General features: G+C 35.6%; 1 protein-coding gene across 1 annotated transcript; it reads right to left on the reverse strand.

Moving 5' to 3' along the window:
* LOC132282366 (beta-galactosidase 17) lies at positions 1-27,718 on the reverse strand. The gene is made up of 19 exons (XM_059784019.1): positions 27,471-27,718; positions 26,532-26,636; positions 25,772-25,967; positions 25,012-25,100; positions 24,227-24,307; positions 21,594-21,688; positions 18,217-18,287; positions 15,757-15,847; positions 15,560-15,677; positions 15,377-15,472; positions 15,234-15,282; positions 13,948-14,135; positions 13,767-13,838; positions 12,066-12,215; positions 10,007-10,057; positions 7,797-7,965; positions 7,368-7,513; positions 7,177-7,242; positions 1-592 (listed from the first exon to the last, which is right to left on the reverse strand). Exons 1-19 carry the CDS (start codon positions 27,696-27,698, stop codon positions 488-490), a joined length of 2,166 nt encoding a protein of 721 aa, XP_059640002.1. The 5' UTR covers positions 27,699-27,718; the 3' UTR covers positions 1-487.

The raw sequence follows: 27,718 nt of genomic DNA on the forward strand, positions 1-27,718 counted from the left end.
TGGAGAAAAAATTATTGACTTGGAGTGATTGAATGTGAGGATTTAAAGGACACGACTAAATACAAAATAAAAAAATAGAAGAAAATGAAGGAAAAAACAAAACAAACAGGAGGATATGGCCAAACAACCATGCATATTTTTCAAAGTTGGAAGGACCCTGCTTAGTTGGATGGCAAACAAGCAGTCATATGTGAAAATTGTAAGCAGTGCCATGTAAAATCCCCTGATGCTTTTTCTTCAAGCAATCCAGCCAAGAGAAAGCCATAATTGTTCCTCTTGCCCCAACTCTCTCACCATTTCTTTTTTCACCGTCATTTTATTAAGTTTCCATTCTGTTTTCTCTATCACATAGTTGTTCTCCTTAAGGCAATATCTGAAACACACTCTTTTCTTGGAAGCAATCATGCAGGGAGAAAGTGTAGGAGGTTCAAATGATGATGTAACAAACCTCAGGCATCACTCAGAGGATTTCAATAAATGAGTGCAGTCAAAGCATGTGGATCTTCGAAATGCTTGAACCACACATGAAATTGGGCTGATCAACTGAGCGAATCACAAGGTCATGGCTTGGAGAATCCAACTCAAGTATGACCTAAGCAACAATAAACAGAAAGAAGTTAAAACAGACATCATTCGTCAAATGGGAAGTCATTAGTAACAATCTACAGAATATATATGATATGAAAATAATAGAATCACGTTAAAGAGCAATCCAGGAGCATGATAATTACACGTAATACATATTCTACTGTATCCAACCGGAGGAGTCCTACTTTCGGGGAAGACCAAATAACACTATTCTTTTGTTTTCCATTAAATATCTTTATTTATATGAACAATAAATTCAACTGATCTCAATAAAGCCATCTCCAACTATTTTCGGCCAGCTACATGAATTCCATTCCACTTGTTCATGTCATAACCACAATCAACCACATATTTTCATACTTTTCCTTACTATCTCAGCACATGTTAGTTTTTGTATTATTCCCCTAACATTACCCTCAGTATGGACCACATCTTTCTCACTGGTAATGTTAGTGGTCTTCTCTTCACTGAACATGACCAAACCATGTTAATAGATTCTCTCATGCATCTCTAATTAGTACTACTTCAAGTCTTCAACTGTCTCATTAATGCTTTCACACAAATTTATTGTTTCTTATATTGCCACATATCATTGACATTTAAAACAGCTCATTTAATGTATATGCTGATTTTTAGATGAACATTTTTCCCTATTAAGTATGGCTAAATTTCTTATATATAATGTGAAATAATGAGCTTTAAAATCCAACTAAATCCCACAAGTTTAAACACAATTCATTTCTACCGGTCAAACCCAGCATGCATTAGTGAATTGCCATCTCAGCATCCTTCCCAATTCATTGTGTTTGCATTCCATAAGCTCCTGAATAAGCATCAAAATCTAAACCTCAGTGAAAGACAAAACAGCTATGATCCCTAGCTCCCAAGAAATCTTTGAATTCCTGTATGAAAAGAAACCCCCAAGATATCATCTATCAACTCTCAATTCCTGCTATCTATTGACCAATGAAAGGAGTCCAGGAAGACAATCACTATTTTCTAAGCTCCGAGGTAGATGCATCAATCGAATATGCAGGATGTCAAGAAGAAGAATAGGTTAGATGTATAGGTTAACAATGGTCCAGAAAGAAGTATAATCCAAAAGCAAACAATGGCACAGAAAGAAGTAGAATCCACATTGTTTTTTCCAAACAACTCAAAAAGGTAGCACAAGGCATTACTCCAAAAAGTCCTTCAGTAGTTAAAACCTGAAAAGAGAATTGCTTTAGGAACCTGACTTAATAAGTCCTAGTCCATATGAACGATAAAGAAAATAAAGATGGACAATTACCATGTTGTTATTCAGGGATTTTTATTTTTTATTTTTGGTTCAAAATCATGAGAGAGAGAGAGAGCGCGCAGACATATTTATATTTCTTGTATATTCAACACACTAAACCCTAATAAGCCTATGTAGGCTTATATAAAGTGTACAAGATTTACTTAATAACACAAGGGCCCTACCAACTATATGTAATTACATAATGACCCAACACACACACACACACACACACACACATATATATATATATAACATTCTAACACTCCCCCTCAAGCTGGAGAATATATATCAAATAATCCCAGCTTAGAACAGATAGTTCTTAACCGGTTATGACCGAATGCTTTGGTAAACATATCAGCTAATTGATCTTCAGACTTCATGAATGGAGTAGAGATGCTCCCACGTAATATTTTTTCTCGAATGAAGTGACAATCAACTTCAATATGTTTGGTCCTCTCATGAAACACATGATTTGATGCAATATGAACTGCTGCTTGATTATCACAGAACAATGGAGTAGGAGCTTCAACTGTCAACCCAAGTTCTTTTAGAAAATGTTGTATCCATGTCAACTCACTAGTGGTATGGGCCATTGCCATATACTCAGCTTCAGCACTAGATCGAGCTACCACCGTTTGCTTTTTACTTTGCCATGTAACAAGATTTCCTCCTACAAATGTGCAGTAGCCTGTAGTAGATCTCCTATCTGAAGGAGAACCAGCCCAATCGGCATCTGTAAAACCTTCCACCCTGAGATGACCATTTGATTTATATAATAACCCAAAACTTGGAGCTTGCTTAAGATATCGGATAATCCGAAGAACAGCAATCCAATGTGGCATTCTAGGGGCTCCTATGAATTGACTTACAACACTAACTGCATATGAAATATCAAGTCGAGTGATAGTGAGATAAATTAATTTTCCAACAAGGCGATGAAATCTGCCCGGGTCATTAAATAGGTCACCCTCATCAGACACAAGTTTTGCATTTGAATCCATAGGAGCATCAACCAGATGACCACCTAACATACCTGTTTCTTCTAATAAGTCCAACACATATTTTCGTTAGGATAAACTTATACCCTTCTTGGATCTAGTAACTTCAATACCCAAGAAATACCTAAGTTTACCCAAGTCTTTAGTGTGGAATCAATATTGCAAAAACAACTTCAACTTAGCAATGCCTTCAGAATCATCACCTGTGATCACAATATCATCTACATATACCACAAGAAATATGAAGCCAGCTTTAGTACGCTGGTGAAATACCGAATAGTCGGTCTGACATCTATTAAGATCAAATTTTAACGCCGCCTCAGAGAATTTTCCAAACCAAGCACGTGGAGATTGTTTCAATCCATACAGGGCCTTTTTAAGGCGACAAACAGTGTGAAGATACTCCCCCTGAGCAACAAACCCAGGTGGTTGCTCCATATAAACCTCTTCTGTTAAGTCACCATACAAAAAGGCATTTTTAACGTCTAACTGAAATAGAGGCCAATGTCGATTAGCAGCAAGAGAAATCAAACACAAATAGAAGAAATCTTAGCAACGGGGGCAAATGTCTCATCATAGTCAATACCATAAGTCTGAGTATAACCTTTGGCAATAAGATGTGCTTTTAAACGCTCAACGAACCCATCTGGAAGATACTTTACAGTATATACCCAGCGACAACCAACAGGTTTGGCACCTGGAGGTAATGGAACAAGATTCCACGTGTCATTCTGATGCAAAGCATCCATTTCATCTTGCATGGCTTTCCTCCGGCCCGAATTAGACAAAGCATCCTGCACAGTCTTAAGAACAAATGTAGTAGACAACTGAGAGGAAAAACATGAGAATGATGGCGATAAGGAATTATTAGAGACATAATTAGCAATAGGATGATTAGTGACACACGAGCGAGTACCTTTACGAAGTGCAATAGGCAAGGAATCAGACACAGTAGATGGTGTTGGATCCAAAGACTATAAAGATGATGGAGGAGGCACGACAACAGATGGCTTTGGTCTTCGAGTGTACACCTGTAACGGGGCAGGCGAAGGAGATCTAAGTTGAAGAGAAAGTGAGGGAAGAGGAACCGCAGGAAGAGGCGACTCAGGAGTGATATTAAGAAGTGAATCACTATCTGAAAAATATGGGATGGACTCACAAAAGGTTACATCCGCGCTAATAAAGTACCGTTGAGAAACAGGACTATAGTAGCAATAACCTTTATGAGAACGAGAGTATCCAAGAAATACACACTTTGTAGCACGTGGGTCTATTTTATCAAAACCAGGACCAAGATTGTGGACATAACATACACATCCAAAAACTCTAGGAGGAAGAGAAAACAAGGGAGAATCAGGAAATAAAATAGAATATGGAGATTTGCCATTTAATACAGATGACGGCATACAGTTAATAAGATGACAGGCAGTAAGAACAGCATCACCCCAAAACCGTTTAGGCATACGCATATGACACAATAGAGCACGGGTTACTTCTAAGAGGGGTCGATTCTTACGTTCTGCAACTCCATTCTGTTGAGGAGTATAAACACATGAATTTTGATGAATAATTCCTTTATCACTAAGATATGTATCAAAGGGAGTTGAAGAATATTCCTTAGCATTATCAGAACGTAGAATACAAATTGGGCATCCAAACTGAGTTTTGATTTCTTTTCGAAATTTTTGAAAAATTAAAAATAACTCAGAACGATCTTTCATTAGAAATAACCAAGTCAGGCGAGAATAATCATCCACAAATGTCACAAAATAATGAAATTTATTGATTGAAGAATGCTTTATTGGACCCCATACATCTGAATGAACCAAATGAAAAGGACTAGAGACACGATTATTAACCCTAGACTTGAAAGACATGCGATGGTGCTTACTAAGTTGGCAAACTTCACATGACAAGAATTTCAAATGACTAGGACTAGGAACTTGACCCTGCAAAACTTGAAGTGATAGGTGACCAAGACGACAGTGCCACTGGAATCGAGACAGAGAAGACTGAAGAGCCACAGGATAAGGTTCCAAATCAAAGAAATATAAGCCACCAGCTTCATACCCCATACCAATCGTCTTCTTCGTCTTGAGATCCTGAAACACACAAGTAGTAGGATAAAATGTAATAGAGCACTGAAGAGATTTAGTAAGCTTACTGATAGACATTAAATTAAAGGGAAACTGAGGAACATATAAAACAGACGAGAGAGACAAGGAATCACTAAGTTGATTTGTCCCCAGACTTGAAACCTTAGTGGATGAACCATTAGCAAGAGTAACACTTTGAGAAGGAGATACAGAATTAAAATCAGACAGGAGAGAAGAACATCCAGTCATATGATCGGATGCTCCAGTGTCTATGATCCAAGGACTGCGAGTGGAAGACAATAGACATGTGTGTGCAGTACCTGACTGGGCAAAGATAGCCGTGGAAGATGAATTAGATGCTTGCTTATAAGACAAAAACTAAGTATACTCGTCACGTAGAACAGGGACCGTATCTGATTCAGCTACGTTGTGAGATCCAGAATCAACATCATTCGGAGAGGAGGAAACTTGATTTGCATAACTAGATGGTTTGCCATGAAGGTCCCAACAAAAATTCACAGTATGATTAGAAAGGCCATAATGAGTACATTTTCGTGATTCCCTGCCACGGCCACGTGACCACGTCCTCCCCGTGAATCACGACTACCACGTGTGGAGCATCCCCCACGACCTCCACGATAAGCATTATGTTCAATGCTGAACGCTCACCACTCTGCCTAGTATTCAAATTTGAGGTGTCACTTGCAAGTGTAGCGCGCTGAAGTCGAGAAAACATCTCAGCAAGAGATGGAAGTATGGGACTGCCCATAATCTGTGCACGAAAAGACTCATATGCTGATGACAAACCAATAAGAAAACGGACAATATTAAAGTCCTCACGCTGTTGTTGCATACTTCGACCATCAGCAGTAATGGGCTAATACATATTCAGCTCCTCACAGACTCCCATAACTTTGGAATAATACTCTTCTGTACTGTGATTACCTTGTTCAAGATTAAAGTATTGCTTACAAAGCTCATAAACACGAGTGATATTACCTGTCCCATAATACAATTGTTGCAATTTGTTCCATATCTCCTTGGCAGTATCCAAATAAAGCAAAGTTGAACTGATTTGGGGTTCAATACTGTTTAACATTACAGAGATGATCTGAGCATCTTCCTTTTCCCATGCATCAAAAGAAGTATCAGTTTCCTTGAGTTTATCTTTAGTCAGATGAGTACCAAGACCTCTGCCTTTGAGAAAAATTGCAACAGTTTTAGCCCACAGTATGTAATTCTTCCCATTGAGTTTAACTGAAGTCATAGGAGAATGAAGACTGGATGTGGGAGAAAGCAAATCTGAACTGGATGTCATGTTGAATCCAGTAAAACAAAGAAGAAAAAAAAAAAAAAAATGCAGAATTTGTATTCCGGCCAAACCTGAAAACGGGCCGGATCTGGGCAAACCAGCCGGATCTGGGCTATCCCAGGTTTAGTGAACCAAGGTTGGAATAACTATCCCAGGGTTGGAATAACATAACCGTGTAGCCAAACACGGGTCTTCTTCTTCACACCTTCACAAACGCCGGTGAATAATGCAGCTTAGGCGACGGCAACCCAATCACAAGCAATGGCCGAATCAATAAGCAGCGACAGCTGCAACTTCCGGCTAAAAAACGCGAATCGATTAACCTCACCTCTGCAAATCGAGACGGCAGATGTCGGCGAGCTCGCTGACAACCAAAGAGGAGCTGCCGGCGACGACGAACAAGCTTCAGATCTGATGACGATGAACGAGGCTGCAGATCTGACGACGGTGAATGAGAAGCTGCCGATGACGACGAACGAGGAGCTGCCGGCAGAGACACCAACACCACAATCGCGATTCCGATCTTATATAAGAACAACCTAATTACAGACTCTCACACCCATGATTGTGTAGCTCTGATACCATGTTCAAAATCATGTGTGAGAGAGAGAGAGCAGACATATATATATTTCTTGTATATTCAACACACTAAACCCTAATAAGCCTATGTAGGCTTATATAAAGTGTACAAGATTTACTTAATAACACAAGGACCCTACCAACTATATGTAATTACATAATGACCCAACATATATATATAAAACATTCTAACATATTTATATTTGTGTGTGTCTACATAGTTTGGCCTGAAATGTGAAGAACCGATGCACACTAAAAATCTTTTAATATATAACACAACATTCGCGCACCCACACGCATATAGCATTTGGTGTTTCCTACCACAACATTTTCGCCATGCTTAAGGACTGGGGCAGGAACATAAAGGTTGCACTGTGGTCCAAATGACTGCATTAAGGGGAAAAAAAAGAAAAAGAAAAAGAGGTTACACAACGGTTTCATAAAGATGTGTACTAACATGATATCAAATAACTCAATCTTTAGAGGGAAAATTATATCACAGCACAGTTTACCGGCCAAAATCTTCCTATATTGAAATCATTGACAAATGCAATCCCTTTTCCCCAGCCACGGAATGATAAGAATGTGTCATTAATTTGGTTTATTTTGTCAATAACAAAACGACCAGCATAGAAAGCTGGTTCTTTAGACGAGTTCCCTGCACCAAAAAAAAAATAAATAAATAAATAAAAAAAAACAATGGAATTTAATCACTGTTTGCTACCCATTATTCATGATCTTCTTGTTGATTGAGAAATTAAGCTCATCATGTCACAGGAACATGAAAATTCGACCATAGAAAAGCCAAAAGTAGATCAGGAATAAAGATAATTGATAAAAATAAATAATAATAAAAAATAAATAAATCTATACTGAACATAATGCTCCTCTCAAACAGTTTCTGCTACTTAAATGTATTTTATTAAGAATTGAGAACATACCGGATCTATCTTTCAATTTTTTTCGGGTATGAATTTTAGTGAACTCAGAATATGCAACATCAATGACCGGATTGATTTTCTGCACCTCATTTAGCTTGTGAAAAGGAACTGAAAACATTTTCCACCCGTGTAGAAGCTTTCCATCTAAATAAACAGAAGATAAAATACCCTGTAAAAGAAAACAGTAGATAATTGACCATCAATAATATTTGTCACCAAGGATGCACTAGCTTCTACAAACTTCAAGTAGAAAGGATGAAAAGCATACTACCCTGAAGTGGGAAATGTAGTCATCCAATTACCTCATAGAGGTAATACCATATGTATAAATTACATGATTATATTCTAAATTCAGGACTAAATGAGATATATTCTAAATTCAGGACTAAATGAGATATAGATTCTACTATTATAAACATAATAACATGGTTTTAGAATTCAACAAGCTAACTCATATATTAGCTCAATTTGGAGACTAGGTGTCGGAATCTTAACTGACCAAACTCAGGAAAACAAAATTTAGCCATGAGATCAGAATATTTGGCAAAATCCAGGAAATTTCTGATTCAAATTTTAGGAAAAGATGGCTACCTAGTATTCATTACTCCCTCCATCCCATTTTAATTGTCCTGATTTGGGAACCTAACTTTTTAAGATGATATTTTTTAGTATTTTTTTTTCTTTCATATTGGGAGTGAATGAATTACCAATTCTACCCATAGTGGGTCCATAGTGATGTGATGCTTTATCCTTTAGATGTTTCTATAAGTTCAATGCAAGAAGGTTAAATTGGTTATGTTACAAAAAATAGTACATTGACTTTTCAATTGGAACAACTATTTTGGGACAGCTAAAAATAGAAAGGTGGACAATTAATATGAGACGAAGGGAGTATTATTATTATTGATTCAGCCAAAATGTTGGACTAATTTTCCAAACTAGGCTGAAATTCGGAACAAATTAAGCCAAAAATACAAAATCTTCTAAAATTCAGGCATTTCAAATTTGGGCGTAAAGTTTGTGTTGATTTTCATTGATTGAAAAAGCACATTTTAGAACTTTTGAAATTAATGTGTCTATGTGCAAGAAAAGTAAAATGATTGATCTAACCATTCAAGTTGTGATTTGTATTGTCAAATCACAACTGGAACATCAACAATCAAGATGGTGAAGATCACTACTTATTTGCCCTTTCTTTGCATAAATTATATGAAACAGAGTTTGAATAGAAATCAATCGACGCACCAGAGACGGAATCATCAAAGGGAGATAGAGAAAAAAAATGAAAAACAAAGGAGGGAATACATGCGGCAAATCACTCAAAAGCCACGCACAAAGGGTTGGGGCTTGGGTGTGGCAGTGTGGGTGTATGGACTAGGTATAATTTTAGAAGCCATATTCATCCCATATCTTGAGATTCTTGGACATGGAAAGAACTGTCAGCCCACAAAGTATTGCAAAATGCATTCATCAATTTGCAAAAGCATATTTGTTTATTAAGCAAAGTATGAAGCTCATGTTCGTATCTTAAAAGGAAAACATTAAACATTAAAATGAAGAAGCAATAAATTAATAAGATGACAGGTTATGGCACAAAGTGTGCTTATCACTATAAATATGGAGTTTGAAATGTCTGGAAGAAATTAATCAAGTTGAACCCTCAACCTCCCATTTGAGAGTAGAGAGAGAGATCACTAGGCTAGACACTTGGTGGTCACACAACTAATGTTTTTTACACTTTGTCACAAATTTCACTGTTTTTTAAGTTTTTACTGTAAAAAAATGACATTATAAATGGTAAACGTTAAATAAAATATAAAAACACTAAGGTGTGGCTAGAAAAGTGAGTACCATGATGCACCAGGAAAATTAAGAGTAAGTTCAACATGACAAGCACGCCTCAAGCCGTCAAACACACCGATTTGACTTACATTAAAATTAACACCGGTGAATAAAACATAATTAAGACATGGGAATCATAAAACCTTCAGTAATACACTTAGGCATCCAAAAGAGCATTAAAATTTTAATCAAGGCCACCAAATGCTGACAATAAGCAACACCAAGATTGTTTAATAAGAGCATATAAATGATAAGTATGTACATGCTGAGAAATTAAGAGATCACACATGAGACTTGGATGTGCATGTGAGGATATGGACACAAAAACACATGCAGAGGGCGCGCAATTGTTTAATTAGAAACTTTACCTTCCTGTCAAACATATATTGTCCATAGTTAACTCGACCCATGTTTTCAACCTACAGCAGAAGAAAAAAGGATTCTATCAAAAACAAGGACACTACATTCAGTCCTTAAAGTACCCAAACTGACAACCCTGATAAAAGAACTAACAATAATAAAAATTGAAGATAACCTCTTATTATACAGTATTTGCACTCACTAATTGGATATAGCAACTAGAACTAGGAAAAATATACATACATATATATAAACTATGTTGTGTTTAAGAATAAGAGTTGCCTTCAAATTGTCTTATGTTGATCCGAACAATTATTAGATGCACTAAAGAAATAAAATTGGATGCTATGTATGTTAAATTTATAGAATTATATCTGCATATATTGAGAGAATTTTATGGATTAATCTGTATTAATCCCCTGTATTATAGAGTACAACATTATACACTACAATAATACTAATAGATACTTAGCATGCTGGTAGAATTAAATATCCATAGAATTTCATGGGTACTTCGACTGAAATATGCACACCACTTTGAAGCTAAGCTGATGCATAAAATATTTTTACCGTATTCTCTAAAAAAGAAAAGAAAAGAAACTTTTTCCTACTTAATCATTAAAAAGGTTTGGTTAACAAGAATCTACATCATACAGCCAACCAAATCCAATGATAAAAAGTTTGTAACTTCAATTGTCCACTTGCTTGTCTCCAAAACCAAAATAAACAAGAAGTAGGCCCAAATGTTAGTAGGTATGAAAATCTGGACCCAATGTTACATGCAAGTCATTGTTTTCGTAGAACATTTCATCTTAAGAAGTTAGAATTGAATTCCTAAGACCTTTAACTATATCCAAATCAGTGCTTTCAAAAACGTCCATGTCGTTCTTTTTGCAGTTTCAGTTACCCAGTGTAATATCAGAGCCATATGTGAAGCAAAATAATTTTGGATTCTTAAAAAGTGTTTCCATATATGTAATGAAACAAAATTTGATTATGAGGGAGGAATATAGAAAGAAAGGTACAAGAGATGGAAGGGGTTTCACAAGGGAAAGGGACCTTTGTATCTTTTGTTTGGTTGAGTAAGAAAGCAAGGAGAAAGAGAAGGGGAATTATTTGATTTTTCCATTATAACCTACCCTTTTTAAAATAAGATTCTTCTAAAGGTCAAAAAATTCATAAAAATGAGAAGTCTTTTCTGTCCTTTATTTACACTTTTTGGAGGAAGAAATATCGTGGTCCCAGAGAAACTCTCTTCCTTTCCTCCTATATTCCTTCCCCTCCCATCAAACCATGGAGAGTTCATCCTTCCCTCCCCTCCTCCCTTCCCCATTTCCCTTCCTCCCACTATTCCCTCCTTCCAAAGGACCATAAATCCGCAAGTCAATAAACCTTCATTGCCCCCCAGCCAAAAGAAAACTGAAAATAGTATATTATATACCAACTTGAACCAAGCTCCCTTACAAATCCCAATGCTTATTCCCCTCAAAAGAAATTAATAAGGAAAAAACAAGTGACACTGAGCAAAATAGGCATGTGCAGATTATGTTAAATGATGTTCAAATAGTAAAAACAACATAAGGAAACTTCAGGTCTTATCACATTCAACTACAAATTTTTAAACAAGAAGCTGCTTCAATTATTAGTTGTCCTTCGGGGACTTTTGAGCTTACCATCTTTCATACTTGATATAGATTTAAACAGAATGAGTAACCAGAAACCACAAGGCATTTCGTTAGAAAGGAAAAAGAGATTAACAATAAAGAAAAAATCCATTGCTTAATACCATTAAATAAAAAAGATATCAGCAGAATATGTTAAAAGATTTGGAAAAAGAAAAGAATAAGATAAATGATGTTTAAGATGTAAAAAACACAGAAAGGAATGCTGAGGTCACATCACATTTCAGTACGAATTTTTAAGGAAGGTGCTACTTCAGTTATCGGTTGTTCTTCCAGGATTTATTGCTCTCTACCTTTTATACATGATAAGGAACTAACTACACAGAATGAGTAACCCAAAACCCTAGGTCATTTTGTCAGAAAGGGAAAAGAGAGAGCAATGTACCAAAATATATAAGCTAATGTCCGAAACACATTTAGTGTAGGGAAGTCTGAGTGGTCTGTTGGACCATCTCTCAACTGTGCCAACATATCTTGGTCTTCTATCATACTCTTCAGAAGGGCATGAAATAAATACTTGTGCCCTATCATGCACCTGCAATTTGTAGTATTTAGAGACAAACTTTTAAAATTTTGAGATATAGATTAAATGACACCAATTAGATAGAGAGACTTTAATGCGAACTATTTGAAATATCAAATAAGCACGCAGAATAAAAGCATTACCATTGAATGGAAAATGGAAAACATGAAGACAAATAGGATGTGGGTAATGAAATTAAAGCATGTCAACAAAGCAGAACATCAGCATAAGATCACAAAATGGAAAGTCTCATTATCCAGATCAATTTGCAATCTTACCCATGTCAACATGGCACAACATGGGTCCAGTTATGGTCCCTTGTGATTCTCAGACATTCCAATTTGCCAGGTTGTTATGCTTCTCCTCTCATTCTCGTTTATTGCATGAAAATACTGCTTTTCTTTTAAATGATGTGTCCAAGTTTTCTTACTTAGTAAGGTATGAGAGTTAGACAAATCGAACTTCTAGACACGTGCAGCATGTAACATAAGATACAAATGCATGCCATAACAGATGGTACTAGATACATGAAGTAGAAAACTGAAACTAAGAAATCCAAACTGGGAAAAAATAAAAATAAAAAATAATAATAATTATTATAAAAAAAAAATTCCAGTTGCCCACCACAGTGGCACTTTCTTTTTAATCTTACAGTGCCACATGCATCTTTTATATCATTAGGCTTAAGCATTCGAGCTTGTAGAAAATAGAACTTTTTGTCCAAGACAGGGGCCAGATGTATCTATGGCTTTCAACGTTCACTTCAACTGGATACAGACCATAAATCAAAACATGTGACTGTACAGGAAACATCTGTAGCATGTGCTGATGATCTTCTGTTTGCTGCTCTGACCTACCAGAACCAGATTCACTTCTCTGGCTTTATAGGATAAGAAGAAAGGGAAAGATAAGGAAAAAAAAAATAGGAAGAAGAAGTGAGGAAAGTGAGGATGCAAACTAGGGTTGGGAAATTACCAGGGAAAAACAAATACTAGGGTTGGGGGGTTTAGTGGGCTTTGATTCCACGTTACATCCACAAGACACATAAGAGAAAATGAGGGAAACTTGAGAGTCGGACATGCATAGGGTAATGGGAGGAGTGTACTGCTTACAGATCTAACCTTTAACACGACTTTCCAAAAAGTGGCTGCCCTCAGACACTAACCCTCATTCTCATGCATAGCAGAAAAGCAACCAACGTTATTAGGGGGGTACAGGCAGGCAACACCAGTAAATGCTTACACACTCCTTGAAGTCTTTTATCCTCCTTACCACCAGCTCTTAACTTGAGTAGCATATCCGCCACCCCAAAGGGGGAACTCCAAGGTTAAAGCCCAGTTAAGATACAAATTTATCGTACTCTCATCCCCAAAAAAAAAAATAAAATAAAATAAAAGTATCTCTAGACAAATAAAAGAACTACAATGCTTGTGGGCCCCACCTATTACAGAACAAAAACTCAAGTCCAAAGCATTTGCAACCCCAAAATTAAAAGGTGCCACACAAATGATACCAAATGAATTAGTTAAAATATAATACATATATATAAAGGAAAGGGAGTACCTTCGGTATAAACAGAATGCTTCCATTGTATTTTGCAGTGTATTCAGATACATATAATAGAAATCCAAACATCTGGAATGAGATATTCAAGTGCGACTGAATGAGTTGTTCAGTCATTTTGACTATTTAAAGCAGCCGTAACGATGAACTTTTACAAGAAACAAGACCATGATTTATATACCTGGCCTGCAGACTCCATTGAAATTGGGTTTTCAGATTCAACCACGTCAATTTGATCTTTGATGTAAAATGTATCGAATAAAAATGAAGTTTTTTGTAACTGGATGAGTCCATATCCTGTCTTTTCATTATTGGATGGAACTGAAGAAAGAGATGCCGCATTATATTGATTTATAACCTTCCGCAATGCTGAAACCAGTACCATATTCATTAGTAGATCGTTTTAGTGAATTACAATCTTAACTTGCAATATAAAATTTAAGAAATCAATAAACTACCAAATCCTCATGAAATCATAGGCAATATGTTAGATAATATTGCATAAAGCAGCGATGAATTAAACCATATATTTGTAGCTATATCAAATGTACAATAACCTTGCCAGCTAGCTAAGTTCTGTAATGCATGAGTAGTTGATATTGGACCAGGGTTTGGAACTTATCTATACATACTAACCCACTCAAAATTGTCACTCATATAAAAAATGTTCTCCACAGACAACAGCAAGAAGGCGATACAAAATCCTCATTTTGCCACCCTTCATATCAAAACAATATTCCAATGCCATTATAGACCTTTGCAAACTATCTTGCTTCCCAACTAAGCAAAGCCACTAAACCACTGAAGCCTCATAAACTGCTAAGAAGTCAGACTGCCAACTTTTCTGGTCTTTCCAACCCTTTTGGGTCTTCCCCCAAAACCAACTCCTAGCACAGTAAATAATATTATATTGCTCACACAACGTCACCATAACGAGTCTCCCCATTTTGTTTCAATTTACCAGTCACTGACTTTGAAAAGGAGTAGATAGAATCTCCGGAGATATTTTTAATTGAATCAAACCTTTCATTATAGATAAAAAGGACTTTTTGTCCAGGAAACCAAATCTCACAATCCTCAATCAACAGGTCCTGCATAACAGTCTTATAGACACACCCAAATTCAAGTGCAATAAGTAGAATACACTGATCCATTCTACATTTAGAGCATGCTAGAAGATCATGCACCAGGTAATTAAAATGCTGATAGAAAGAAAAAAATTATTTTCTAAATTTGAAGCCCTTATTCGACACATTTCTTGAAACTTAAGCAGCAGCAGGAGCAGCGCCATAGAATTACATGTGTACTTCAATTTAGAAAAGTGGACTAGCATCCATCTATAAAATCATTTATCATACCAGATGAAGAAAAAGAGAATTGAAAAACATATTATCAATTCAAATTTAACATGAAAGAAAAAGACGAAAAAAAAAAGTATCACAAAAGATCAAATAATTAAAGGCACACCTTTGAACTTTGCATTATCCACATCACCAGATTCCTTGATAGGTGCATCCTAGTATAAAACGGTGAAAGATTGATATGGGAACTGGATAGGTAAGATGAATTTTGTAAATAAGTTATGAGAAACATGTCTAGATCATCCTCACATAATCATAGGAAGTAAGGTCAGGCTTGTAATCAGACTCATTTGCACCAGTATTTGCACCATTATAAAATCCAAAGTTAGTTCCACCATGTGCCATCTAGAAAAAGAGAGGCATAAAAATTCATACCATTTGCATCTTAGTGACCACTTGCAAGCAGGAAAAATGTTGAAATTTAGAACATACATAAAGCACAGCAGAACCATTCCGAGACAATATCTTTTCAAGGGCAGCTGCTGTAAAATCAGCATCTGTCTTTGCAATATCCTCTCCCCAGTGTGTAAGCCAACCAGTATAGAATTCCCTGAAATAACAAATATTATGAGCATCATCAAACCACACAGATAACAGATAAAATTAAAAAAACAAAATGAGTCACTGACGCAGAAAGAGGTGGTGATTTCCCCGGGGCATTAAACTCCTTTTGCAACTTAAAGATAGGCCACGGATCATCACCAGTTGAGAAGTCAACAGCTACAAATTAAGAATCAAGGTCAGAAATTGTTAATTCAACTAGCAAAACATGCTATGCAACCATAAAATATTGTATAAATTAATCTGATGCTAAATCTTTGTAACATCCTACAACTTCCCTCACACTTCCTAGGTAAAAAGGTTCACTAATATACTTGGCATATAAAAGCTTAAGGTTTTTAATACTTTTCCCAACAATTGAAATATAAGGATCTTTTTTACCGCATCAATGAGCATAAGCAAACCTACTATTAATGATGGAAACTGTTCTACTCTCACCACCTAGATAATCATTTACACTACTACACATTGCCCCCACTAGTAACCATGGAGACAGACAACTTGGAATAATAGCTAATCTTTTCAATGGTTGATACACGCCATCTTACTTTGGCTCAACAACAGCAGGCCCTTATAAAGACAGAATTAAACAACATGCCCATCAATTAAGCTCATGTTGAGATATAAAATTTGTATTCTATGCTCCCATCAACAATATATAAGCATCAGATAGACCACTTGATACTCTTCTCCTTCATGTAATGCACATTAATTTTTTAACATTTAAAGAAAGATATTACATATATATAAATCATATGTCGTGGAATCCTCCAGTCATGCTGATTTAGGCAGACTCTTAAATGGATCTATTACTGATGCTCTCTCTCTCTCTCTCTGCACCTCGGAATGTGTACAATATTCTCGTTAATTCCAGTGCAGATAAATAAAGTCTACAATTCAAAAAAAAAAAAAAAAAGAGAGTGAGATCATCTTACAAGGCAATGAAACTTCAACAAACATCTAGGCACCATATACAAGCAGCAGTTAAGCATAGAATATATATTGACCTTCTGCCAGCTAAAGCATAGATCAGTAAAGCAGTAAATCCCAGTCATAAGTTCATATCAATGAATACAACAATAATCACTTTATTTTTCTTCCAATTGATGCCTGTTTGGTTAGTTTATTGATTGAAAGCATTTTTCTAGCTTTGGAAAATATAAGAATTTGAGTGATCTGCTTTAGGGTGCTGTGATTGTTGTATTTCCATGGGTCTTGGAAACTTTTGTATAGTCTAAGTGATCTGCTTCTCTGTATTCTTGCTACTGCTATTGGAGTGCACTTCTGGTTATGCAAATTTGTTCTGATCATTATTGCAGTTATGAATCAAAGTCCTTACATGAGCATAAGCACTGACTAACTGGTTGTATTTTTGTTTAGAAATATTGGTTTCTTATATATGCATTTCATCTGTACTTGGATCCTTTTGGGGCTCTCTGTTTCTCTTTTGGTCTGGGCTTGGGTTTTTTTCTCCTCTAGTTTCTAACGTCATTTCTTTGAACACCATCTAATGGCTAGTTTCCTTTATTAATAAAATTGCTTGCTTATCAAATATATATATATATATATATATATATATATATATATATATATGCGTTGCCTTGACTTTTTTTCTACTTCTACTTTTTTTCCCTATAGTAAGTGAAACAATTCCAAAATACTAATTAAATAGTTCAAGGCACTGTTGGGATTGAGCTTATCAGTTTTGAAAGCAAAATCCCAAATCATTCTAGATTTCAGAAATGAGATGATACTTTCAAAATACTAATCAAATATAAATTTAGCAATAAAAGAAAAGGAGAAGTACATATAAAGGGAACACCTACAACCCCCCACCCCCCGGTAGTTTTTTGGTTTAGAAGTATTAGTTTCTTATATATGCATTTCATCTGTACTTGGATCCTTTTGGGGCTCTCTGTTTCTCTCTTGGTCTGGGCCTGGGTATTTTTCTCCTCTAGTTTCTAACGTCATTTCTTTGAACACCATCTAATGGCTAGTTTCCTTTATTAATAAAATTGCTTGCTTATCAAATATATATATATATATATATATATATATGCGTTGCCTTGACTTTTTTTTTTGTCTTCTTCTTTTTTTCCCCTTAGTAAGTGAAACAATTCCAAAATACTAATTACATAGTTTGAGGCACTGTTGGGATTGAGCTTATCAGTTTTGAAAGCAAAAACTCAAATCATTCTAGATTTCAGAAATGACATGATACTTTCAAAATGCTAATCAAATATAAATTTAGCAATAAAAGAAAAGGAGAAGTACATATAAAGGGAACACCAACCACCCCCCACCAACACACACACACAAATGAAGAAAAATAATTGGCTTGAGCAATTACATAGCCAGGACCATTTGACACAAATTATTGTGTCGCAAGTTCCAAACAGATTACTTCTCAATATAATTTCTTTCAAATTCATTAAACTTTCATGTACAGCTTCTTGTATACCTACTATGGTAGAATTTTGAGTCAAATTTTCTCAGATTTTGCATGTGATAAATGTTCCTTCAATTACCTGAAAAGACAGTATCTCCACGAATCGTTCCTTTCTCAAGAGTTTCTCTAGAACCTCCATCTGTAGTATACCTGCAAATCATCCTTATCCAGTCAACAAAAGGACTGGTGATCAAAGAAAAATATTTCTCTAGAACCTCCATTTGAGATGCTATCATCTTATGACCTCAAAAACCTCTCCGATAAACCATAGACAAAAGAACTATATTAAAAAAAGATATCCGCACGCCTAATATTGTAGAGATATGTATTTCATGTATTGTTCATGCATGCATAGAGTTAATTGTGAAGAAAGGATGAGATGAGAGAGTACATGTGCATCTGTCTTCTATATAATGAAAGCAAATTGCAGACTTTCTTCTAAGTTCACAAGTATAGTTCACAGTTTTCAGATTGACAAAAGATAGAAATATATTGAAGTTCTGTAATGAAAAACCTACCAACTATTTATCTAATATCGCCATGACAAGAATGTTGTGGTCCAATCTATTCGACAATTTCCATGACCATCGACAAGTGGGTCCATCTACCAACGATTGTTATTGTTTTTGAGACTTCTGTGGCCAAAACAAGAGTTGCAAGCATCAACTTTATGTTAGTTTTTCGAGTCCGTCTAGGCCAGGCAGTCGTGTTAATTCGCATATTTATATGAGTAATTGAGTTGTTATAAATGACTGCTTGAAGATCATGAAGATATTATTGTGATTGCATGAGGATAAGGAACTGACCATCGTGATGGATCATCCACAACTTAGGACTTGTAAATTCGACTGCTTGGACTTAGGCTTAATTGGAGAGAATTTTGTTTAAAGTGTTTCCAAAAGTTTTAACCAGCCAAGGGCCTAAGACCGCGTCCTAAAGCTTTTTAGTTGCTACGATCATGCTTTTAGTGAAATAGAATCAATGGTGAGTACTGCTGCTCAACTCGAAAGAGGCACCAATGCTCAAATGATTATTTGCTTGCCTTGGTGGGGGCTTGAGCACTAATGCTCAACTACCTAGCTCTGATGGTTAGCTACCAACTTCTAATAAATTATGTTTTCCAAATACAAAAAGGTTTTTAAAAACCATGTTCAATAGAGAAAAATGTGTCTAAATATTATATAAACACCATAAGTGTTCCTTCAATAGGACTTCAAGAGAAAGACTGAGAGAACTGTTAGAGAAATTGTGTATGCTCCCTATGTTATTCTAGGTGCTTTGATTGGTGACAAAGGAAGAACAACAAACAGCAAATCTTTTTATCACGTCTTTGCACTAAATCGTGAAGACTCAACTTATTTGGACTGTTGCTAGATTCCCATATAGGGGGGTAATAGAGGGGCAATGTGGTAGAGGCTAGAACTTGATATCTCTATTGCTGGGCTCCTTCTCTAAGAACTTAAACATTCAGGCCAATTGGTGTTCTAACATACGTTGCAGCATAATTTAAAATGTTGGGTCCATTTTCTAACAGCCTAAATTTGGGAGGCAATTGGTAATCTAACTTGGTATCAGAGCTAAGTGTCCATATTTGTTTCCTGATTTGGCGGCATGTTGCACCTTGTTGGTTTGGTTTGTTTGCCTCACTAAGTGCAAGCGGGATGATTGCACTTGAGACAGGGTTTTAGAGCTTCATCTTCATTGTTGGACTCATTCTCTAACAACTAGAACTTTTTAGACAATTGGTAGTGTAACATGGTATTAAAGTTTTTGATTTCGAAAGGCCTTCAAGTCTCCACCTATGCATATGCTCCCCCTTCTGTTGTGAAACCGTATGCTCAGTTCAATTTGGTCTATCTGCTTGCATCTCCATGTGCAAGATAGAATTATACACATGATTCAAAGACATGGATGTGACCACCGAAGCAGAGTCATAGCAGTCAAAACGAAACAATATCGGTTATTGCGGTTGTGAAATTTTAAGAAAAACCTTGCACACCATAAAATATTGACTCACCTGAGTCCTTAGGTACTAGGAAGATCCTTGGCCAATTCTCTTGGGACTGCGCCAAGACTTGGCCAATTCCCCAAGGACTCGGACAAGTCTCGTGTGATTCTATTTGCACCGATATCTCAGTGAGCGGAACTCAAAGTAGTTGTTGAGACTTGGTCAGTGCAAAGGACTATAGTTATATGTAAGGGAGGCTGTTAAAGCTTGATATTCATTATTAAGTCCATTCCTTCACAACTTAAGGTTTTATAGCAATTCGTTGTCTAACAAAGTCATACAGTGGACTCATTGCTGCCTAGGGAAGGCTCATAGAAAAGGAACAGTCCACTGGCAATCACTTCAAGAAACACAGACTACATGGGGGCAAAATCATTAACCAAGACAGTTACAAGACTTTTTATGACAAGGTTTAGGTGTAAGACTTAATCAGAGGTAAATCAACAAAGGAAATTCTCAACTAAGAATCTGGAACCTAGGATTATAATGTTTTTCCAATATGATGGAGGAAAAAAAATTCCATGAATCAACTGCAGAATGGAGACTTTTCTTTATGTGGAGTGCCATGTAGTGAGTTGGTGGGATGAAAAACGCCATGTAGATTTCCATCTAGAAGACATGTGGAGATGTGGTACAAATACCCACAAGAAGAAAAGGAAAAAGGAAAAAGGAAAAGAAAATAATTGTCAAAAAACCTGCTTGGCACTTGATAAGTTAGCAAGAGAAGCGAGTGGATTAATTTTTTTCTTCTCTATACAATGAGTTTTATTTTTTAAATCCTGGTGTTTGCAAGTAGCAGGTAGATAATTCATATCATCTGACAAGCCCCCTGCCTACCCACAGAAAAGAAAAGGGGAAGAGAAACAATTAGTTTGGCCAATCACATAAGTTTGCAACTATATCCAAGTCCATATCTGCTGATTCGGATATGGTTTCATAAATTTATATAATAAAAGGGTAGTTAAGTCAATTGGAAAAGAACAATGAGACTGAGAATATCTCATATGCAAGTGACAATGCATCAGTCGTAACTCAAATATACTTCAAAGATTATAATTGTTAACAAACATCTACTCCAAAAGCTTAAGAAACTTAAATATATAAATCTTTCGACACGCCCCCTCATGTGTGGCCGTCTTTTGGTCCAACACGTGTTTTTCAATTTCTTAATTAGGGTGACGGTGAGGTTTGAACTTGAAACATTTGGCTTTGATACCATGTTAACAACCATCTACTCCAAAAGCTTAAGCTGTTAGAGATGGTGTAACTTAAATATATAAATCCTTCAACAATAATGAATAAAATAAAGAAGAAGAAAACAGTTTATACTAATTTGTCATGCCTGAAGTCGTTCCATGAAACAAATATGCAATCAGATAAAATAAATAAATAAAAAATAATTCTCTACAGAATAATAATCATAGATTAACAGACATAAAACCACTTACAAAATTATATCATCTCCAAGGTGTCCTCTGGCTAATTTGACCAGATAATGAAGATAAGCTTTGTCATTTCCATATGAACCATACTCGTTTTCAATCTGACATAATAATTCCCATTTATAGGAATATGTTTAAAGTTGAATATTGACAGTATATAAAAAGAATAAAATAATAAAATGTTTAAACCTTTGAATGTAAATGCTCAATCAAAAAGGTTTTATCAATATGAACTCCTTTAAGCAGAACGTCTTGAGCACTGAACATTGAAAATATGACACTTCCGAAAATAACATGTCTGGAATTTGCAATTATACCTTTAACGAGAGCTAAGATGCCTCAGAGATTATATAGAACGCCTTACATGGACTTACTTGGTAAGCCTTAAGCTGACTGGAGACGAGTACAGCAGATGCAACCAAGAGAGCAGTGGTGAAATTTTACATAACAAAATCTTTTCAAGGCACTTCCTTTGAAAATTTCTTTTTCAGTGAAATAGGGACGTTAAGATCATCAGAAAAGGAAGCATCTAAAAATGGAAATACAAGGAGGAGGGCCCATCATCTCTTTATTCATGTAACTCTTGTTTGAGAGAGAACAGGCTCATCCATTTGATTAACTATTAGTGACGGTCTTAAATTATGAAGCCTTATTGATGGATGAGATGATATTATTACTAGTCATGGCTGCAGGACAGTGTAGGTCACGAATTTTTCTCACTGAAACATCAGTACGATCATTTTTAAGTCAAAAATTATACATAAGGCAATCTTGAAACTCTGTAAACGTAACATTTAACCCTCCCCAGACCACGCGAGGGTGGGAACCTCATGCTCTGGGTTTGCCCTATAATTTAGCATAAGATAAAAATATATATGACTGCAGATTTAAGGAAACAAATGTACTTATAGTATTACATGATTAGAAAACATACCGAGTGAATAAGAAACTGAAAATATAAAGTCAAAATGTTGTGCCTTCAGATTGATATATATAGTAGAATCATAAAAAATATATAAGGTGTAATTGCTTGGTGTAAGGGTAAAAATTCTTTAAAATGAGGCCATAAGTTCAAGTATGACAGAACCACTATGTGCAAAATAATGCCAAAGGGCAAGCCTGTCTCTAATCTTTCCCTTCTAGCATCCAGACAGGTGACACAAACACTACCACGTATACGTAATGCACTATTTTACCAGAATTAGGCAAGTGTTACACAAAAATTATGTAAATGATGAAGATTAGCAATTAGACATATTTTAATGACGATAAAAATAGTCCAGTTACACCTCCTCAGAATCTTAAGCTTTTCGAGGAGTCAGTTGTTAACAGAGTTCAGGATGGTTATGTATTTGACCGACTACTTAATAGTTATAGTGTATATTTGGTCCACTCATAAAAGGAATCTGGCTACATGTGAGAGAGACATGTCGACAACAAGACATTTCAGTTCCATCGTCTCTGATAGCTTAAACTTTTAAAGGAGATGGTTCAAACATTACCTGCATACTGGCACTTCCCACTTGCATCATTTTCACATATTTATTTGGATATAATGAATTTCAGTCAATATTCCATGAGTTATGACACGTGATAATGCCTTCTATTAAATTAGGAGTCTTCTGGGTGTGCATCTTTCGATATAAACAAGATGCTTATGAAATTCAAACATTACCAGGTGTTTAGAAACCTTATCCAAAATTTTATACACAATTATATCTACAATTTCTTCGACTCACCCTCAAAAGTAAAGTTTTTGAGAATATCACAAACTCATACATGAAAGACGAGAAGCCTTAGCCCAGTTGGTAATCCAAAGAACACACCCAGTCCGGGTGTCAGACATACAAAAATAGAGAGAGAAGTTCGAGCTTGCTCTCAGCATACAATTTTCAAGGATAAAAGGAAAACAGTATCATTTCATAAAAAATTTGAATAATTGTTCTATGAAATTTTTATCAAAACATAAAAGCATGCAAGTGAAACACTTGGTTCGGGAAAAATCAATAATAATAATCTTCAGTCCGATCCTGAGAGGCATTCTAATAAGTGGAGTGCAGGAGACTGAAGGGCACCTACTCCAACACCAGCTCGACATGGTTGGCCAAGGATTAGTTTAAAGGATTTTCTGGAACTGTGCTAGAAACTAGAAGACTAATACATAACTTCAAAGATCTATCATTATCCAGTTTGGTTGAAATAATTGTATAAAGTAGAATAATATGCTCCTTAATAAGACTTGAGAAAGGACCATCAGCCATTTTCATAATTGAGGGTGTTGGAAGGGGTAGACCATAAAAAAACATAATATTTGGCATTAATTGCACAAAGTGGATGATCTTAAGATTCAAACCCACAATTTTCATGCATGACAATCCCAGCTCTTCCTACTGCACTAAATACTAAGAAGTTATTACTCCATACTATAAATGCTGTTATGGTTAAATACATAAAATGAGTCTCAGAATGTGCTCCTCCAACCAAGGAACTATAAAAAATTTAAAACTTAACAAGTGATATGAGGTAAATATGTTCCAAATTGGAAATTTATTTTTTATGCACTATGTAATTTCTCATATTCTTGGATTCTTAAGTATCAAAGAATATATTCATAGAAGATGAGCAATAAATCATCCCACCTGAACCATGATGATAGGACCTCCATTCCCATAAAGAAGAGGAGTTACTTTTGGAAGTAGGCTTCCCCACCATCTTTCCACCTGTGACAGTTCATTATAAAACTATTAATCACCCTTTACCCTTTATTAATAGAAGAAACACTAAGTATGTGCATTTGGAGAAGTGTTTCACTATAATATCAAGCAAATTGGGAGTCAGGGACTAAGCAAACCATGACAGAACATTGCATCTCACCCAACAACATGGACTGCATTTTTCAATTCACAGTCAAAATACATAGAGGTACATCCAACGGTTTAGATGAGAAACTGAACTGAATAATCTCTACGAGGAGAAAACAGACAGAATTAACTTCCTTTCTATCATTTTTTCCAAATAAAAAGTAATGATTTAACTTTCAATTGTTGTATTTTTACGTGAACAGAAGGAAAATCATGATTTAAAGTATACATCTTATTCTCCAAATTTTTTAGTCTTTCAATTGTTGTATTTTTACGTGAACAGAAGGAAAATCATGATTAAAGTATACATCTTATTCTCCAAATTTTTTAGTTCACTACATTCTCTCTTCCTTCTATTGAATTTTGTGTCATTTCTTATAGAGGATATTTCTCTCTCTCCCCAGCTCTCAGAAAAGTAGACTCTCCTTTCAACAGAAAGATCAACTATTATTATTCAATGATATCAATGGCATCCTAAAGGAGTACATTGACAATCTTTTAACAAATGATTTGTATACGAAATATTGCCAACTTATGAATCATATACAGATTGGAAAACATACGAAGTTAAGGAAAGCAGGGTCTGATGACCTTAGCCGGAGAGCTGGTTGTATGGCAAGTAACCAAGCAGGGAAACCCCCAAGATCCCACTCTGCAACAAGAAGCAATTCTCAGTGGGGAATATCAAATTAACAACAGTGAATATGTAATGTTTTAACTCTTGTTTAGATCATGTGATAATACTCATCATATAAATAAGAGCAAAAGGCCTGACCAGCTTCTCAGAGGTTACTTGGAAAGTGTGTACATTATACAATATAATATATGTATTATGAATATAAAGTTTATCTATAGCACATTTTTCCTCAAGGATGTGCAAAATAAGAAATTGTATTTAGAAGAATTAATTCCATTAAGAATGTGCAGAACAAGAAAATGTATTTAGAAGAAGAAGCTAACCAAAGTTCTACAACTATCCAATGTTTCGTCTATTATCATGCAAAACAAAGTTTACTAGAATTACCAAAGGTCTTGTGGCCTAGTGGCATCTCCTCTATCTCCCAAAGTGGATGGTGAGGGTTCGAGTCCCCAAAGGAGCAAAGTGGGTGTGTGTGTGTGTGTTTCTTGCCAATGAAAAAAAAAAAAAAAAAAAAAAAAAAAAAAGTTTACTAGAATTTATTTCTCAACACATATGAGGAGACAAATTGCATGTTGTTAAACCACAAAATTTAGATGATGCATACTGTTTTGAAAAACCAGATCAGGGTCACAATTAATTAACAAAAGCATGTACCGAAAGGAAGAGATTGACTCTTGGCTCACCTGCACATATATATGGCCCAGGTCGAAGCATAACCAGGAAATCCAGCTTCTGACAGAGTTTTAAGAATGATACAATATCTGCAATACCCTCAAAAACCACTTGGCCCGGATTTGGTTCATGCAGATTCCATGGAACATAAGTCTGAATGGTGTTCAAACCTAATGCCTTTGCCCTTAAGAGCCTATCTTCCCAGTACTACATTCATGAAAAATAAACATCCCATCACAACATCACTAACAAAATTATATAAAGTACAATAATCAAAATTCAGTAAATTCATCATAGTGCTTGGAAGCATGACAGGCCTGGGGAACTGCCATCTGTATATCATTGATCGATTTACATTTTCTATGTACAAACAGGAAATTTCTAAAGAGTTAGTCCTACAAAGTCCCTTCTTCTTTCTGAAATCCTACAAATCATAATATAATTCTTAAAGATCTTGCTCATAGAAACAATCTACGGCTCTCTTTAATTTCACTGACTATTTTCTGGAATAATTTTAGATAACTGAATGTCATCAAGAAATATCAAGCAAAATCTTATTCATATTTTTTACTGATGCATTAGCTTGTATGTCATATTGCACTTGATGTATTTTCCTTCATTCACAACATGTCTTGTTCTAAAATATTCTTAAATAGGAGGTTACTAGGCAGTTATTTACACAATAAAAGTATTATAATGTGGCCACGACCAACCATATTTTAGAATCCAACCTACTGGAACAGCAACTAAAAAACCATTGAAAAGAAATACCTCAGGAAGAACCCGGAAATAATGCAAGTCCCCACCAATAATTTGGAAAGGTTTACCATCTTTCCAGAACATGTCATCAGCAATCTCAAATTTTTGAGCATGCACCTGATTACAATCAACAAATAGAACCATTGACACCATATATATATATATATAATAAATAAATAAATAAAACTTGAAAATGCTTCAAACCCAGAAAAAAGTAAGCATAATAACTGCAACTAGCATTAACACGATCAAAGGCAGCTTTAAGAAATGAAATATGAATCAGCATCATGGCTTGCATGGGAAAAGCATGTGATCAAGATTATGATTGCGAAATTTGCTTGTAATGCTCACCAAATGCCAAATTCATTGTCATGAAAACAGACCCCAAAAAAAAAAAAAAAAATTAACACTCAACTCTGATTCCAAAGATTCATATGGTGAGGTTTCCAAAGAAATGAAAAGAGTCATTCCACTCAACTTATTTAAATAATAGTGAGAAGATAAGCCCGATAATGTATACTTCCATTTTTCTTTTCCCACATTTCCCCAGCCACTGATTGAAATGATTACTTATACATAACACATATCCATCCGAATTCTTCCCGAAATGGAAGAAAAAAAGTAATTCAATTAAGAAACAACAAGTGGAGTTCACACTGAATTCTGAATCCAATGATTTGTACCATTTACGTTTTCAAACTATCGGAAATGACTCGTACAGCTCAACCAATTCAAATAAGTAGGGGGAAAAACTATGCTTTTTTTTTTTCGCTGAATTTTCCCATCCACCAGAAGGAAATGATTAGTCATACAATTACATTCCAATTTAATGTTCCAGAAAAAGCATTCTGTAATGCAAGAAACGGAGCGAAAACCAAAACAAGTCAATAAATAAACTACAATTGGAGTTCCCACTCAGACTAGGGTTTTAGAGAGAGAAAAATGGCTTACTTTCTTGGGGTGGGAAGAATGTGAGGAGAAAGAAGGGAGATGAGCAAAAGATCCGAAGGCGACTAGAGAGAGAAGGAAGATGAAGATCGTCGTTGTTGTGATGCTTCGCCTTCTCGCCATTGTTGACCATCTCCTAACAGTCACTGCACTCAGACCATTACTATTCTTCTTCTTCTGTCCGGTTCTCATTGTTTGGACATCATTCGGCTTTTTCGGAGCCAATAACATAACGTGCGAAGAAGAAGTTG

Source organism: Cornus florida, unplaced genomic scaffold (assembly GCF_030987335.1).
Source record: "Cornus florida cultivar Cherokee Brave unplaced genomic scaffold, ASM3098733v1 CherokeeBrave_3.0.0_Hap2_Chr11, whole genome shotgun sequence".
Taxonomy (NCBI): domain Eukaryota; kingdom Viridiplantae; phylum Streptophyta; class Magnoliopsida; order Cornales; family Cornaceae; genus Cornus; species Cornus florida.

Excerpts from the sequence above, each read along its gene's own strand:
- LOC132282366 (XM_059784019.1), bottom strand. The coding sequence starts at position 27,698 with ATGTTATTGGCTCCGAAAAAGCCGAATGATGTCCAAACAATGAGAACC. Across the intron at positions 24,308-25,011 it reads ACCCTGCTTTCCTTAACTTC|GTGGAAAGATGGTGGGGAAG; the intron begins GTATGTTTTCCA and ends GAACTGTCACAG. Across the intron at positions 7,966-10,006 it reads AATATATGTTTGACAGGAAG|GGTATTTTATCTTCTGTTTA; the intron begins GTAAAGTTTCTA and ends TTTCTTTTACAG.